This window comes from Ovis aries, chromosome 24 (genome assembly GCF_016772045.2).
Source record: "Ovis aries strain OAR_USU_Benz2616 breed Rambouillet chromosome 24, ARS-UI_Ramb_v3.0, whole genome shotgun sequence".
NCBI lineage: Eukaryota > Metazoa > Chordata > Mammalia > Artiodactyla > Bovidae > Ovis > Ovis aries.
The window spans coordinates 37,488,128-37,504,228 of NC_056077.1; the positions used below are offsets into that span (position 1 = coordinate 37,488,128).

The following is a 16,101-nucleotide window of genomic DNA, read 5'->3' on the forward strand; positions in this document are numbered from 1 at the left end:
CTGTCTCATTGTGCTTTCTTCTTTATGTCTGGATGTAGGATCTCTTTTTTGGTAGGTTCCAGTCTTCTTTATCGAAGGCTGTTTAGCAATTAGCTGTAATTTTGATGAGCTCTTTAGAGGCAGTGAACTCAAGGTCCTACTACTCTGCCGTCTTGTCCCATCCCCTCAGTTGGAATTGGAATAGGACTAGATTGGAGTTTTGATCAGCTTCAAGTCATCAACCAGCGGGTATTCACCAAGTGCCAAGTATGGCCAGGCATTTTGTGCAGTGTACAGAAGAGTTGGGTGAAATTCCACTGTCCTCAAGGAACTTAGAGACTAGGGTGAAACCAGTTCACAGATGTCTTAAGTAGAAGGAGATGCATAGTATCTCGAACCTGGAAGTGCCTAGTTAATGTCTGTTGAATGAAACGATGAATAAAGGAAACAGTCTTGAGATTTCAATTGGTCACTCCCAGTTGTGAATGGGAAAGGGGGTTTGTACAGATAGGAACATCAAGAACATAACCAATCATACGTTGGAGAGATTATGTGTTTGCAAAGATCTAAGAATTTCATTCTGTTCAGGAAACCTTTGATATAGAATCTGGAATGTAGATTTGGAGAGTAAGAAGATTGGCTCTTGTTTGTGCCACCAGCTGAATGACCGTGAGCACTTACTGCCAGTCTGCCTCCACTTCTGTCTCTTGCATGGGTTAATGCTAGCCGCCTATTCCCCACAAGACTCTTGAAAATATTATTGAATCAATGCCTATAAAACTTACAAATTAATAGGGACTTCTCTGGTGGCCCATTGGTTAAGACTCTGTGATTCCACTCCAGGAGGTGTGCATTTGATCCCTGGTCCTGAACTAAGATCCCACATGTCATGTGATGTGGCCAAAAAGTTAAAAAAAAAAAAAGTTAACAAAAGGACAAAACCATAAATGCATGCATACTCTGTGTTATTAATCCTTATGATTTAGATATTGTCCCAAGTGCTGGATATGGTCCTAAGGAGGGAAAATTTCCTGGAGAAAAGGTCTTATACAACTCAGTGCAGAGGGATTGAAAATTGCATGCAGATTTTTCCACTCTAGGCTGATCATCTAGTTCATTTCTGTAGCAAAGGGGTGGGACCAGTTTATGGGGTGTCTAGGAAAGTAAGATAGTCTCAGATGGCTTCCCTGGTGGCTCAAACCGTAAAGAATCTGCCTACAATGTAGGAGACCCAGGTTCAGTCCGTGGGTCGGGAAGATCCCCTGGAGAAGGAAATGGCTACCCACTCCAGTAGTCTTGCCTGGAGAATCCCATGGAGAGAGGAGCCGGCTACAGTCCATGGAGTCAGACATGACTGAGCGACTAACACATAGCTGATTTACAATGTTATGTTAGTTTCAGGTGTTCAGCAAAGTGGTTCAAAGGCTGATCGTCCAGTTCATTTCCGCAGCGCAGGGATGGGACCAGTTTACGGGGTGTCTAGGGATGTAAGATAGTCTCAGATGTATGTAAATAGCATACTGTCACAAATACCATACTTAGAAGAGCAAGTATATAAGCATGCTTATGAATACAAAGTATAATTTTCCTAATTTGTTAAGTGAAATCTGTAGTCACCAGCCTGTAAATCTCCTGAAGGGCCACTTTTTACACATTTTGTTTCTAACACATTTTTAAAATGTTTTTTATGCAATCTATTATATATAAAAAAAGATAGTATGATAGCTTAAAAGAGTTCATTAACTTTGGAGATAAGTAGAACTGGGTTCAAACTCTGACTCTGCAGTTTACCAGCTACAGTACGTATGTAACTTTGGTCAAGTCAGTCAACTTCTGTAAGTTTCCGTCAAATAAGGATAATAGTTCTCAGGTCTTCTCTTGGATTCATTTTTTTTTTAAATTTTGGCCACCCCATGTGGCATGTGGGATCTTAGTTCCCCAAGTGGCATGTGGATTCCCCATGTGGCATATGGGATCTTAGTTTCCTCTGCCAGTGAAAGTGCAGAGTTTTAACCACTGGACCATCAGGGAGGTCCCAGTAACCATTAAAAAAAATTACCTGATTGGTCATATTTATTTTGCTAAATCCTATTGCATTAATGATGTGTCTTTTACACATTTACATTGTTTATTTGCTTTATGGTACGTGTCTATTAAAGGTAATATTTAATTCTCATCAAATATAGTACATGTCATGTACTGCTCAACAAATGTAATCACTATGGAGTCAGTAAGCGTTAAATAATTACATAATCAGTGATGTTTAAAGAATTGTTTTATAGGTGTTTAGAAGGTTTTTAGTGATATCTTTTTAAAAAAATTGTATTTATTTTATTTTTGGCTGTGCTGGGTCTTCACTGCTGCATGGGGTTTTCCTCCAGCTATGGAGAGCAGAGACTGCTCTCTAGCTGTGGTGCCCGGGCTTGTTGCAGTGGCCTCTTGTTGCGGACCGTGGGCTCTAGGCACGCGGGCTGCAGTAGTTGCGGCCCCCAGGCTGAGGAGCGCAGGCTCAGTAGTTGTGGCGCCCGGGCTTAGTTGCTCTGGCCCATTTGGGATCTCCCTGGACCAGGATCGAACCCATGTCTCCTGCACTGGTAGGTGGATTCCTTACCACTGAGCTGCCAGGGAAGCTCCTAAAAGTTGGTGTTTTAAAAATGTAGAAAAAATAAAAAATAAAAAAAATTAAAATGTAGAAAAAAAGTATTACGGGATCACTGCTCCAAAACCTCAGGATACATTTTTCATTAGCCTAAGCCAGGTTTCAGGGTTCAGAAGAGAGAACAGTCCCTTATAATAGCCAGCAATAGCCTTCCAGTCTTGCGGATTTGCCATACCTCAAGGTTGGCCTTTTCACAGCAAATTTCCAACCTCAGTTCCTGGTAGCGTGTGGGTGGAAGGGCAGCAGTCTTTGTGATTTCTGGAAACACCCAAAGTCGTGCTCCGTGGGGGTTGACCCAGAACCTGCTGGGTTCCCTGCAAGGACCCAGGATTGGTTTGCATGTGAAAGGAGGACGGGGAAGCTAATTGGTATATGTACCTTCAAATGTCCCTGGGATTTGCTTCAATCAGGTATGGGAAGATACACAGATGTGGAAATGATTGTCATGAAGAAGGAAGTTTATTCACTCAGAGACCTGTCCCTGGAAGCAGAAGGTACAGCATGACATGCCACACAGGGCCTTGTGGGGAAGCCCCAGGGTTGGTCAGGAGCCAGAGGAGCAAGGGGAAAGCGGGCGCATGAGCTTTCATTATGGTTCCCACAGGAAGGAAAGGGGGCGGCTGGGTGAGCAGGGTTAGGATTGGCTGGTGGGGTAACTTCAGTGGGCTGTGGGGCAGAGGGGCGGTCCCTCGTCTGGTCCTGGTGCTGGGATGATTAGGGAGGGAAGTACTGCCTCCCAAGTTACGTGAACAGGGCAGAGGAGGTGGTTCAGAGCATGGGCTCTGGGTTGCTGAGCCTGTGCAGGAGAGCCATTTGCTGTCCCTCAGAATCGGCAGCCCTGGGAGAGGCAGCGTCTCCCCAGCCAGGGAGGCCCCAGGTGCCAGAGCTTCAAGAATATAGGAAATAAAACATATATACTTAATATAGCCCGTGATACAAAACTTAGCAATCTTAAAAACTATCCCAAAACATTTAGCAAAACCATCTAAATAAACATTTGCTCCACTTACTCTACAGAACATGGTGCCAATGCCCTGGTTTCAGTCATCATGGATAAGAATTAATAATATTATTTTGCAAGACTGCATAGATTATACCCTCTTAGATCTTTAACTCATTCTGAAATTGCATATCCTTAGGCAAAAACAGTGGGCTTCCCTGGTGGCTCAGCTGGTAAAGAATCCGCCTGCAATGCAGGAGACCCCGGTTCGATCCCTGGGTCTGGAAGGTCTCCTGGAGGAAGGAATGGAAACCCGCTCCAGCATTCTTGCCTGGAGAATCCCCATGGACAGAGGGGCCTGGTGGGCTACAGTCCATGGGGTTCCAAAGAGTTGGACATAACTGAGCGACTAACACTTTCAGACAGAAACAGCAAATGTGGCTAACTGAAGTCTGTTGTGTGTATGTTTTTAATATAAATACTGGGTCAGAAACTTCATCTCATCCCCTGCCACGAAGAATTATTTCTCTCTCTACCTTAACTGAATGGTCTTGGGCAAGTCACTGAGCCTGCCTCTGTCTGGGCCCCCACTCTCCCCAGCAGAGTGAGGAGCTGCTCCACGTGTGGGCTGTCCTCCAGGTCTAAACCTCATGGATGCCCCTTGCATCTCTCCAGCAAGAGGCTCGCTGCCGTCAGCTACCAGACTAACAGCCTAGGAGAGCCTCCCGGGGAGGGTCAGCTGCGGAAGTCATGTGGAATGCTTGAAGGAACTTGGCAAATGCTTCAGTGTTAGCATAATGGGCACTGTGCCAAGTTATCTTGTTTAAACTTCACATTCCTACAAGGCAGATGCTGTTATTATTCCTCGTTTAATAGTCAAGAAAGCAGGAGGTAAGATAGGTTAAGTTGCCCAAGGTCATACTAGTAGGGAAGTGGAAACCATATCTGTCTGACTTCAATGCATAAGAATTAGACTTATTTTGTGTAATTACAGAGGTGAAGACTAGATCAAAATAAGGTCAAACTAGGGGAGACATATTACGATTCAGTACTGAGTGGGACTTTTGAACCATGACTGTCAGCCAGAACTGCAATGGACTGCCTTTTTCCACTGGAAGAGTTCAAGTTGGATTACCATTTACTTTTCAGGGATGCTATGAAAGGGAATCCCAAATTAGCCAAAGGCTGGACTCGATACCCTCTAAATGTGCCTTCCAGTTCTAAAATCCCTCCCCCCCAAGTATTTATTTCCTTATTTGGCTGTGCTGGGTCTTAGTTGGAGCACTCTGGATCTTCAGTCTGTTGCAGCACTAAAGGTCTTCCGTTGCGGCACATGGGATTTTGTGTCCTGTGGAAACTTAGTTGTGGCGTGTGAGCTCTAGTTTCCTGACCAGGGATCAAACCCAGGCCCCCTGCACTGGGAGCATGGAGTCTGAGCCACTTGACCACCAAGGAAGTCCGTAAAATTCTAATATATAATCATTCTTAGATTGTGTGATTTGGGGTCTCCCTGGTTAGTCACACCCAGCATTTGGAGACCCCACCACCAGAGGGCAGTGTTTTCACATTGGCGTATTTGTGTCTAGAGTGCCAAGTTTAGAAACATCACAAGGATGATGTGGGCACCCAGAACAGAATATTACTGTCCCTTCCTCCAGCAGCCCGAACAGTGACTTCTGTCTGCCAGTGCACTGGAGAGAGGTCGGGTGGTGAGATTCAAAGGGAAGCCCCCTTCTCCAGAGGGCTGGGGCGGGGGTCTTTCCGAGGCCTCTGCCCCTGCACCCCAAAGACTAGGACAGAAGGAGAGGAATGGGGTTGAGAAGTGCCGGAAGATGACAAGGAAATCCGGTCACACTTGGGAAGACTGAAGGACCCGGGAACGGAAGAGTGACTCGGAGAGACCGTGAGACCTCTCTTCCATTCAGGTGGTTCTGCAGGGTCCTGGGTATCAGCACCAGGGATGGCAAGTGGATTCCGCCAGTGGGTAGGGACCTGATTTTCTTTTATTTTAAAGATGTTCATTTATTTATTTATTTGGCTGCCTCAGGTCATCCCATAGGCTGAGTCGTTGCAGCACGGGGCCTTAGTACATGTGGGATCTTAGTTCCCCATCCAGGAACTGAACCCACATCCCCTGCAGTGCAAGGCAGATTCTTAACCCCTGGACCATCAGGGAAGTCCCCAGCCTGATTTTAGGAAGTGCTCTGTGCAATGTCAGAAAGCACTGCATTTCTCTGGGAGGCATTCACTCCACCTGTGTTTACCATATTTACTCTGTTGCCCCTTCGGGTCTGGCACTTTCTCATTGCTGATTAACGGCAGTGAAATACAGTACCCAAAACCATCTGCCCTCACAGAGCTGACCTGCCTGTGTCTGAGCATCCGGGGAGACAGGTGAGGCAGGGTGTGTGTTGGGGGGCCTTTGGGTCATCAGCCTGGATGGATCTTACCATTCCTTCAGGGCATCCTGTAACTATCTCAGCTCTCTGTCTTCATATCCCTGATACACAAGCCTGTGAATGAGGACGCAGGGTCACCACAGGACCCTGGTATACTGTAAAAATTGCCTTTGGGTTTGGAAGTCTCAGGAAAAAATTCTTCACTTAAAAACAATCTTCAGTCAGTCTGTTTTTCATGTTTCTTCTATTTAAGATTCATGGGGACACGGTATTAAAATTGTCCACCTGAGAAATTACTTCTAGAGAACAGCCAGGTCCCAGAGACGTTACACATTCCATCCTTGACATGAGCATGTAGGATCTTGGCTAAATCAGACCCGCAGTTACTGTTATCCAAGTGCTTGAGCTTGGTGCCGTCTCTCAGAGGAGCCATGCTAATTTTACTGCCTCTAATGGCCAGGTATTTACATCCCCAAGCCTCTCGCCCCCACAGCTATCTTTATTCTTTTGCACCTGTCTCTTTCTGGCTTGCACTTTCCTTTGCATAGTCTCGGGATAGGCCCAGTTTTCCATTTTTCACATATTTTTTCCTCTCAGTGGTCTGCTGTTGAGATATGTATCATGCTGGCAGGAAAAAGAGAGAGAGGGTGAGAAGATCCTTGTGGGCCAGTGCTGGGAGTTCTAATATCTTTATCACCTTCCTGCTAGAAAGACAGCGCCCTCAGGCGCATGGGCTGCTTTTTCTTCCTTGTAATGGGCATCACCGGGTCCTACCTGGTTCATCCTCTGCTAGGTTATAAGGCTTTAGGGACACGTTCTTTGGTCCTGGCATGCCTGGATAGGCCTGGGATATGGGGTTAAAGACCCAATGAACCAGGACACAGAGCAGACCCCAGGGGCTCCACCTCATCACCTCTGGATGCTGTTGGCAGGACTGCACCATGGTGACACAGGATGGTGACATGAAGACACGGCAACTGGACCAGGGCCAGCAGACCCCAGGCACAACCAGTCACCAAGCCAGTGCGCATGGTGCCTGATCCTGGAAGCTAGACCTAGGTAGGAGAGGCTGCAATGCCTCCCAAGTCTGGGTGGTGCGCGGAGCCTCAGGAGTAACCCCACCAAGAGAGGGGAGCTCAACAGAAGGGACCCCGTTGAGATTTTTGCCCTGAAAGGAGGTTACATGTTAATCGTTGGACTCATCCAGAGGCAAGCCACTGGTTTCCTTAACTTTCTGAGAGAACCAGTATTTAAGAGTCAGAATTAAGAAAAAGATTCTTCGTCCTATTTTTTTATTCCCTCCCTAAGTAAACGGTAAGAAAAAACTTAGCCTGAATCCAAGAGAAGTTGGAAAGAGCAAAGCAGAGCAGGTGAGCTTGGAGCACGGCTGCTGCCGCTGCTAAGTCGCTTCAGTCTTGGTCGACTCTGCGCGACCCCACAGACAGCAGCCCACCAGGCTCCCCTGGCCCTGGGGTTCTCCAGGCGAGAACACTGGAGTGGGTTGCCATTTCCTTCTCCAATGCAGGAAAGTAAAAGTGAAATCACTCAATTGTGTCCGACTCTTAGTGACCCCATAGACTGCAGCCCAGCAGGCTCCTCCATCCATGGGATTCTGTGGGCAAGAGTAATAGAGTGGGGTGCCATCGCTTCCTCCGCAGAGCATGGAGTCCACACCTACCGGCTATGGGCTGGGGCTGTGGGCCCTCACTCCTCAGACGGCGTCTTGGAGGAGCCCCGACACCTGGATGATCTCCAGGAGGTGATGCCCTTGCCGGCCGCGAGATGTCTGGAGCGCAGCTTGCTGAGGGCGGTCTCCGCCGTGCCCGCCCGCTCCTCAGCATCACCCAGCTCGTGCGCCGTCTTCTGTAGCGGGCCAGCATCTGGTTGGCCTGCTCCTACTGTGACCAATGCACGGTGGAAAACGGGGCGTAAAGCTGGCTCGATCTGGTTAAATGTGCATTGTTTCTGCTTCTGCCCAGACATCCTGAGTTCAGTCATTCTGTAAGGCTCGTTGGGAGACACAGCGGCCCTGGGTCAGGGGCGCGCCCCAGGCCATCACGGGTGCCCACCTGCAGCACTCTTAGCAGTTGGTTTTGGGCTCTGATGTCCCTGTTTATAAATGAAGTGTGCTCTGTGTGGTTTTAGGCGTTAGCTCTTGGTGCCCTGCTGTGGAAGGTGTGGTTTTGGAGCTTTCTCTGGCCTCTGTCCCTCATTTCCCACCCCCTCGTCTTCCCAGTGGGGCCATAGTGTCGTTTTAGTTAGAATCGTATTTCCTGTAAGCCTGACCTTTAGCCAGGCTTTTGGGAAGGGTGGCGGGTGCCTGGGTGACTGACGGAGTCAGTGTGGTGGGCCCAGAGCTGGCAGCGAATGACAGTAGGGTCAAACAGGTCCAGGTCGTGCTTGGTGTTGGTGAGACTCACCTCGGCCATGCTGCAGGCCTGTGGGGGCCAGTCCGGCCTGGCAGAGCCCCCCTGGTCTCTGTGGCACCTAGGACCATCACTTAAAGATATGTGATGTTGACCAACAGTGCAGCAAGAGGTGAAAAGACATAGCAGTCTGTAACCCAAACCACCGAGGTTTAATTTTCCTTGATTTCTCCCCATTACCGTCCATGAGGATACATAATTTCTTTCATTTAATTAGCCTCGTGGGCCCACACACATGCTCTGGCTTTGTAGTTAACCTTTTTACTCGCTGTGGAATCAGATAATTTTCACATTCCTTCTGCGTCTTCATAACATACGACTTTCTTCAAGGAGGCAGCACTGTTGACCCCGACCTCACCCCCAAGCCAACCTTGGGCTCTTCATCCAGCTACCGCTTGTAGTCATCCCCTGCAATGTCAGGGATGTCTTTATCCACAGCATCTGGTTGAGCGGGCTCTGGGATTCTTTGTACTCCCAGGTCAGCTCACCGTTTTCAGCTGAGCGAGAAGGGGACAGAAATGTGGAGCCAGGTGCCAAGCCTGGCTCTTGGAGAACCCATCAATATGGCAGCTTGGCTGGAGGGGCTGGGATGGGGAGCGCGGTGACCCCCACCTCCGCTGCCCAAATCAAGTGGGCCCAGGAGGGGCGCAAGTGCCCAAGGGTCCCCACTGTCCAGGTGATGTGCGTGGGACAAGTGGCTGCAGATAACGAGGCGCCAAGCCCCTGGCAGGGGACACACAAGTTTGGAGACAACAGTGAGGCCAAGAATGTTTACTTTGAAAAATCCATTTGTCATAGCCCCTGAACCCCCTCCTGTCATCTGAGGACTGATTTCTGGAGCCAGAGGATGCCAAGGGTTTCCAGCTCTGCCCTGTAAGTCTTCAGTTTTGTGATCGATTCACCCCCAACCTCACCGTTTCACTCTTCTTATCCATCCAGTGGGGAAATTGATTTTTAAAAGTATTGAGGATGCGGGCAGTAAGGCCAAATGATGCCCCAGGTTCTCTGGTGTCAGTGCTCGAGAGCTGTGTCTAACTGGCACACCTAAGGAGTGTTAAGCTCTCCAAGGAACTACACTTTTGCTTGACCCAACTGTTGCCCCTGTCTAGGGCCCAGACTGGGAAGTTAGATGTTAACTTGCATATGCATGAGTCGCAAATCATTTTTGACCTAGAGATGTAAAGAATTCCGGTTGCAGTAGTACTGCCTGGTTGGACAGGAACCAGTTTTGCATCTAACTTGTCAGAGTTACTGAAGCGTTCCTTTCCCAACTGGCTGTGTAAACCTTGGCCCCTCAGATGCTTTTCAAAGGTGGCTGTACCATCTTTCCAGTTCCCTCATTAGTGACCCGTGTTTGCTTTATGTTTGTAGGCAGATCATGTTTTAAAATGCTGGAAAATTGTGTTATATCAGTAGTAGTGCTCCTCCTGTTGATCCCACAGAGAGACTGAGAGAACCAACATGAAAATGTTGTGAGTAGAGTTCCCTGTTTCCTTTTACGCTGTGAAGATGTTACTTGGAGCAAGCACTCAGCAGGCAGAAGAAAATCTCCATGTCTCATCACAGGGGATGTGGGTTTTCCAAGGTCAGGGAGGCTCCAGGAGGGGACTCGTGTCCTCTTTCAGGTTCCTTGAGGATCCCCATTCCGTCCTCAGGAAGCTGCGGGGAGGGCAAGCTCACCCTGGAGGTGGGTCCTGATGGCGTTGATTTCCACCTGGTTCTGCTCCAGCTGCGCCACTTTCGCGTCGGCCTCTGCCAGCTGTCCTCCAGCTTTCAGATGTGGGCCTCAGTGTTCATCTGCTCAGCGAGAATGGACCCAGTAGGGGAATGAGCAGGCCCAGGCCAGCCCCACCCTGCTTCCCAGCTGGGCTGCCCTCTTGCAGCCTCCCTGGCCACCTGCCTCATCCTTTTAGAACACTCATATCTCAGCAGCTCACCATTTTCTATCAACATAAACCCAGAGCCTTTGGGTTGGCACATAGCCCCTCACTTGTGGGCCCCGGCTGACCTCACCCACTAAGAAAATGCCGCATTAGAGCAGGAGTCTCAGATAAAACAGGCGCTACAGTGGTCTCTCTGGAGTGTCTGCAGTTTGGAGATACCTGTTGGCTGGGACCTGGGCCCCTGAAGCCTCATCCCGGCTCACCTCTGGAGCCCCCCCACTTCCCTGGAGCCCCTCACTTCCCTCATGTCACACGAAGACTCTTCCTGTGGCAGGTGCTGGATAAACGCATGTTGAGTGACTGACTTCATTTTCTTTCCTCCCATGGATCGCTTTTTCAGCGTGGCTGTGACTGCACTTGTCTCTCCTCCTACGTCTCTAGCTCCTCAAGGATACAGTCCTCCTAATGTCATGGAGATCCTAGTAGCTCACATTTATGGAGATTTTCCTTATGTGCCAGGGACTGTTGTAGCCCTAACGAGCACTGTGAGGCGGGCTGTACCCCTGTTTTATGGATGGGGAAGCCGAGGCACACTTGGGTGGTGCACCTTGGCCAAGGTTATATCCCCGGCGTGTGGGGTCTGTGATGGGTCCATCTTGATTCCCTTCACAGCATCTAGATCGCGCCTCAGGCCTGTCAGGGGGCTCCTCGGGGGATATTATTCAAGAAGGCTCTGCAGGGGTCCCCCTCACCTTGGACTTCTGCATTGTCTCCACGGTGGCGTCCATCTCGGCCTTCACGCCCTGCTTGTCCATCTCCAGCTTGGACTTCACCCTCTGCAGGTTCTCCACGTGCTCGGTTAGCTCGGCCATGGAGTCCGTGTGCTTCCTGCGTGCTGCACTCTGCAGGGCCACCCCCTCCGGCTCCCGCCGCAGCTGTAGCAGCTTGGCCTCCCACTTGCGGTTCTGCTCGATCCGGGGCGGAGCAGAGGCAGGGCTCCTGGGCGGGCCAGCACCGGCCCCCCTGAGGCGTTCAGTCTCAGTCCCGCTTGTACCCACTGAACTGAGCAACCCAGAGCAAAGTGGATGGAACCAGCCCCCTCTTGCCTGTCCTCTATTATTAATTGTTTTCTCCCCTAGGTAGCCCTGGGAATTCAGCAAGAACTAACTGGTCTTTATCCCCTTGCTCATTGTCCAGTAGGCGGGCAGGATTTGGGGATCCTGGCCCCCCCGAGGATGGCACCTAAGCAGATGTGGCTCCCCCAGCCTCTTCCAGCCCGTCACTTAAGCCTTCCAGGTCTCGGGACAGGTTGCTGTGTTGTTTCTCCCCCCGAGGGAGGTGAATGACGCTGACCCTGACTGTTCAAGAGCCCCCGTTTCCTTTAGTAAAGACTGGGATGACCGAGTGGCATCTATGGGGTCAGGGGCCTGCGCTTGCAGGGGGCCTGTCCTCCGCCCCCCCACCCTCAGCAAAGGGAGCTGTCTGGGGGGCCTTAGTGCCCATCCTGCCCCCTGCCACATTGGGCTGAAGCTGGAGTGTGTGTTTGGATTCATCTCCCTGTAGGATCCCTCCCCCCAAGCCTGCCTCCACTCCTGGCTCTCCCCTTCACACCTCTGTGCCTGCTCATGCAGGTGCTATCCGATCCCCTTTGCCTGGAACCTCCTTCCCACCTCGGCCTGCCTTCAGGCGCCCAGGCTACTCCTGCCCCCTCGGCTTGGACGGCAGCACGGAGAGCGTCTGTGTATCTTTCGTCGTCACCGGTGTGCATGTGTAGCACAGGGCCGGGCACACAGGAGGCGCTCAAGAAACTAGCAAGGCCTTTCCAGCTGGAACCTTGTCCTCCTCTCTGTTGGCTTCCAGTGGAGTTTCTATGCCTGGTTGGACTGTGGCTTCCCTGGGTCTTTTGACTCCAGGAAGAGTGGACGTGTTTCACTCACCTCGGCTCATTGCCCTCTCAGCCTCCAGCTCTTGCGGCAGCTCCTCGATTCACGCCTAGCAGGCAGATAAGCAAACAGAGCAATTTCCCTCTCCGGTGTGAGGTTAGAGACCTACCCATTGGCCTTGTAGGATGGAAATGAGGGATGGCAGCTTAGCCTATATGGGACACTGTCAAAAGCAGAAGGAAGCAGGGTGCAGAGAGTGTGCGATGGAAGGCAGGAGGAAGGCTGGGGTGTGCACGACACCGCCAGGGGGCCGGCCTACTGGCCTGGACAGAGTGGTGGGGGGACAGTGGGTGACAAGCTAGGGAGGAAGCAGGGCTAGTTCGTGGAGGGCCCTGCGGCCACCGTGAGGACTTGAAACTGAAGCTGGAGTGAGGCAGACATGAGTCAGTCTCCGAAGACTGTGGTAGCAGCGGGTCAGCAGACAGGGGCCGAGGCCCAGGCCAGTGCATTTCAGGAGGGGAGCCGGGTCTCCTCCGCCCCGGATAGACCTGGCGTTCCTTCCGTTTCCTCTGCAGTGTGGAATTCAGAGACTGCTCGTCCTCTCCTTGAGTTGACAGAGTTGATTTCCATATCCCTCCTGCCGGAGGAGGTTTGCCCTCCCGAGGAAAAGCTCTGAGGCTGGGCCAGTGAGCCAGCATGGGAGTGGAGCCGGGGGAGACCTTGACCCTGCTGAGACCCCCTCTCCCCGACACCTGGCCTTCTCACTCTACAGATGAGTCGCCCCCCGAGCCCTAGACTCCGCTCCACTGGCTTCTCACGGACCCGCCCATTCATTCACTCACTCCTGCACTTATTATTTTGTTTCTTACTGAGTCCCTCCTGGTGCCAGACATCGCCTGGGATTCCAGGGACTCGTCAGTGAACAAAACGGACAAAACTCACTGCTCTGGCGCAGCTTACAGTCTACAGACCCCAGAATTGCACAAAACACTTGACTTTTTTTAGGGAAAATGTTCCTTCAAAACTTGCCGCAAAAGGCTGTCTCCTCCTGATGCGTGAGTCCCATGTGTCAGGAGCCACGTGTGAGAACTAAGAGGCCAGAGACCACGCAGATGGATGGGGAGGATGGGTCAGGGTCTCCTGTACCTTCTGGTGTGCCTCCCGGTGCTGAGAGGTGGATTTCGCTGCACACGCCCTCGGGGCAGCCAGTGGCGCTTTAGACCTGCCTTAGGCAGAATGTGCTTCAAAGACAGAGTGCAGCTTCTGCCCCACAACGGCCCTCCTTACTGCCTCCTTCTCTCCCTTCCCCGTGGCCTCTGACTCAGTTCTGGTTTATGCCTGGACTGTTGCAGCAGCTTCCCAGTTGTCTTCCTGCTGCCAGCTTTTCTCACCCCACCTGTCCTCCACGTTATTCCCAGGGTGACGCTGCTAACATACCCCCTCCATGCCTCGTGATCACGGACAGCTCAGTTTCTAGGCTTCTGCGCAGACTCCCTCCCTCTGGGGTGGCTGCTTTGCTTACTATCAGCCTCTTGTCCAGTGTCCAAGGCCCTGTGTGAGGCTGGGAGCTCCCTGAGCACAGGGAGCATCTACTCGCTCCTCCCTAATCCTCCGTGCCGGGCACAGTGCCTGGCGCAGAGTGGGTGCTGGGGAAGTGCGTTTAGTACACAAAGCCCTGAGCACAGGCTGTCCAGGAAGTGCTCGGTGTTGCTAACACTGCTGCAGGCGAAATGAAAGAGTGCGTACTTTTCTTTTTCATCACCTCCTGGAGATCTAGCTTGGACCACTCCATCTCACTGAGATGGTCGGTGGGAATCTTCAGGTCACTGTCAGCTTTCCAGCAAGCCTTTTCCACTTCCAGCCAAATTTTTTTTTTCTGTTTCCAGTTATCCTCCAGCTGCGGAGACAAAAAATGCAAGAGAAGGTAGAGTTGTGTGTGTGGCGGGGGAGAGGGGTGTATGAGGCCAGAATGCAGTAAAGAACCAGACTGGGTCAGGTTCCTTAGCTGTGGCATCAGAAAGCCCCTTGCTTTCTCGTTCCCAGAATGGACAGACCCGGCCATCAGGGTGTAGAATCAGGCCCAGGGGTGGGGCACTGCCTCGTGGATCTGGCTGCTGAGCTTGCTGTCGGTCTTGGTCAGGTGGTTCGCCTTGTCCTCCTCGGCCCAGGTTGTCAAGGGGTCCTGGAAAGATACACGTGTGTGTCCCACGAGGCTGGTCGGAGCAGCTGAACAGAGCTGGTTCTCTGCCATCACTTCCGGGCCGAGTTGATGATGTGAGTGATCATCAACTCCGTTATGGAGCGCCTGCTCCTGAGAGACGCGTGAGCCCAGGGCAGACCGATCTCCCGTTAGCCTCAGGTGGACCGCAGGGGCAGCTGGGGGCCCTGGTTCTCCAAGGGGCACATAGGAAACCTGCGGGGCGGGGGGCTTCTGGCTGTCACAACATTTGGGGTCCTCGCTATGTGGGTGTTTCCAGAGACACTGGATGTCTGGTTTTGCGCTGGACAATAGGTTGTGAAGAATAATTCTGCAGTCCAACCAGGCATTCATGTAAGTAAACAACTATTAAAAATAAATAAATAAAATAAAAATAAAAACAAAACAAAAAAACCCAACTATTTATGCTTTTCTGAACCTAGAACTCAGCACCTCTGCACATTTAACTCAAAAAAATTTATTTTTCATTTAGCATACACTATATTTTAAAAGAATGGTGTACTGTGAAAACTGAGAGAGGATTTACTTGTTATTGAAACTTCCCTAAGAATTATCCTCTGTTTTGTAAAATCTCATCACTGGCAGCACCCACACTTGGCTACCTGAGTCACCAACACCCCCTCCAGTGCCCGTCTGTAGCCGTCATAGATGGGCTCGGGCAGGCAGAACTCTCAGATCCGCCTGAGCTTTTGCAGTTTGACAGCCTCATTATTTATTATGAACTAATGTCACACATTTCTCCATTGATATGGAAGGGCACCCAATTGATTTTCCTGAAGTAATGTGTTAGTTACATTATCGTTGTCTTCAGTTCGGGATGGTAAGAGGGCCTTCCAAAATACAGTTGATCCTCATTGTCTGTGAGTTATCTATTTGCCAATTTACCTGCTCACTAAAGTTTATTTGTAATCCCCAAATCAATACTCATGGTGCTTTTGTGGTCATTCATGGACACGCACAACAGCGAAAATGTCAAGTTGCCTGAGGAGTACATTTTTTCCCAGCTGAGTTTGGATAAATGATGCTCTTTCATCTCGGTTCAGCTCCTACTGCAAACAAGTGTCCTTCTCCTGGTTTAGTGCCAGGCTTTTTTACATTGGTGCTTTTCTTATTGGTGATTTCATTGCTTACGATGCCACCAAGCACAGTGCCACCGCGCTGCCTGGTGTTGCTGACGCAAGAAGGCTCTGAAGTGCTTTGCAGAGAAAATCTGTGTGTTGGATGGGCTTTGTTCAGGCCTGAGATACAGTGACTGTTGACCGTGGGTTCAATGTCAAGGAACCAACAATATGTATTAAATATCGTGTGTTTTTCAACATAAACGCACATAAAACAAGATAATGTATAAATCAAAACCATGTATGATTTATCGATGGGTTGAGAAAAACGCTGTGACCAAAGGTTTGCAGGAACCTAAACGCTGGGCTGGAGGAAGCACGAGCTGGAGTCAAGATTGCCGGGAGAAATATCAGTAACCTCAGATATGCAGATGGCACCACCCTTATGGCAGAAAGTGAAGAGGAACTAAAGAGCCTCGTGATGAAAGAGAAAGAGGAGAGTGAAAAAGCTGGCTTAAAATGCAACATTCAGAAAACTAAGATCATGGCATCTGGTCCCGTTACTTCATGGCAAATAGATGGAGTGGAAACAGTGTCAGACTTTTTTGAGGGGGGCTCCAAAATCACTGCAGATGGTGACTACAGCCATGAAATTA

The 16,101-nt window shown here is 50.4% G+C and overlaps 1 protein-coding gene across 1 annotated transcript in view; it reads right to left on the reverse strand.

The window, feature by feature from the left end:
* Positions 1-7,896: 7,896 nt before the first annotated feature.
* Positions 7,897-16,101, reverse strand: part of LOC132658563 (myosin-16-like) — a 37,347-nt gene continuing 29,142 nt past the window's right edge. Inside the window, 4 exon segments of the mRNA XM_060405838.1 lie at positions 7,897-10,164; positions 10,167-10,200; positions 11,039-11,348; positions 14,263-14,582. Of these exon segments, the coding sequence (XP_060261821.1) occupies positions 10,055-10,164; positions 10,167-10,200; positions 11,039-11,348; positions 14,263-14,582 (774 nt within the window). The 3' untranslated portion in view covers positions 7,897-10,054.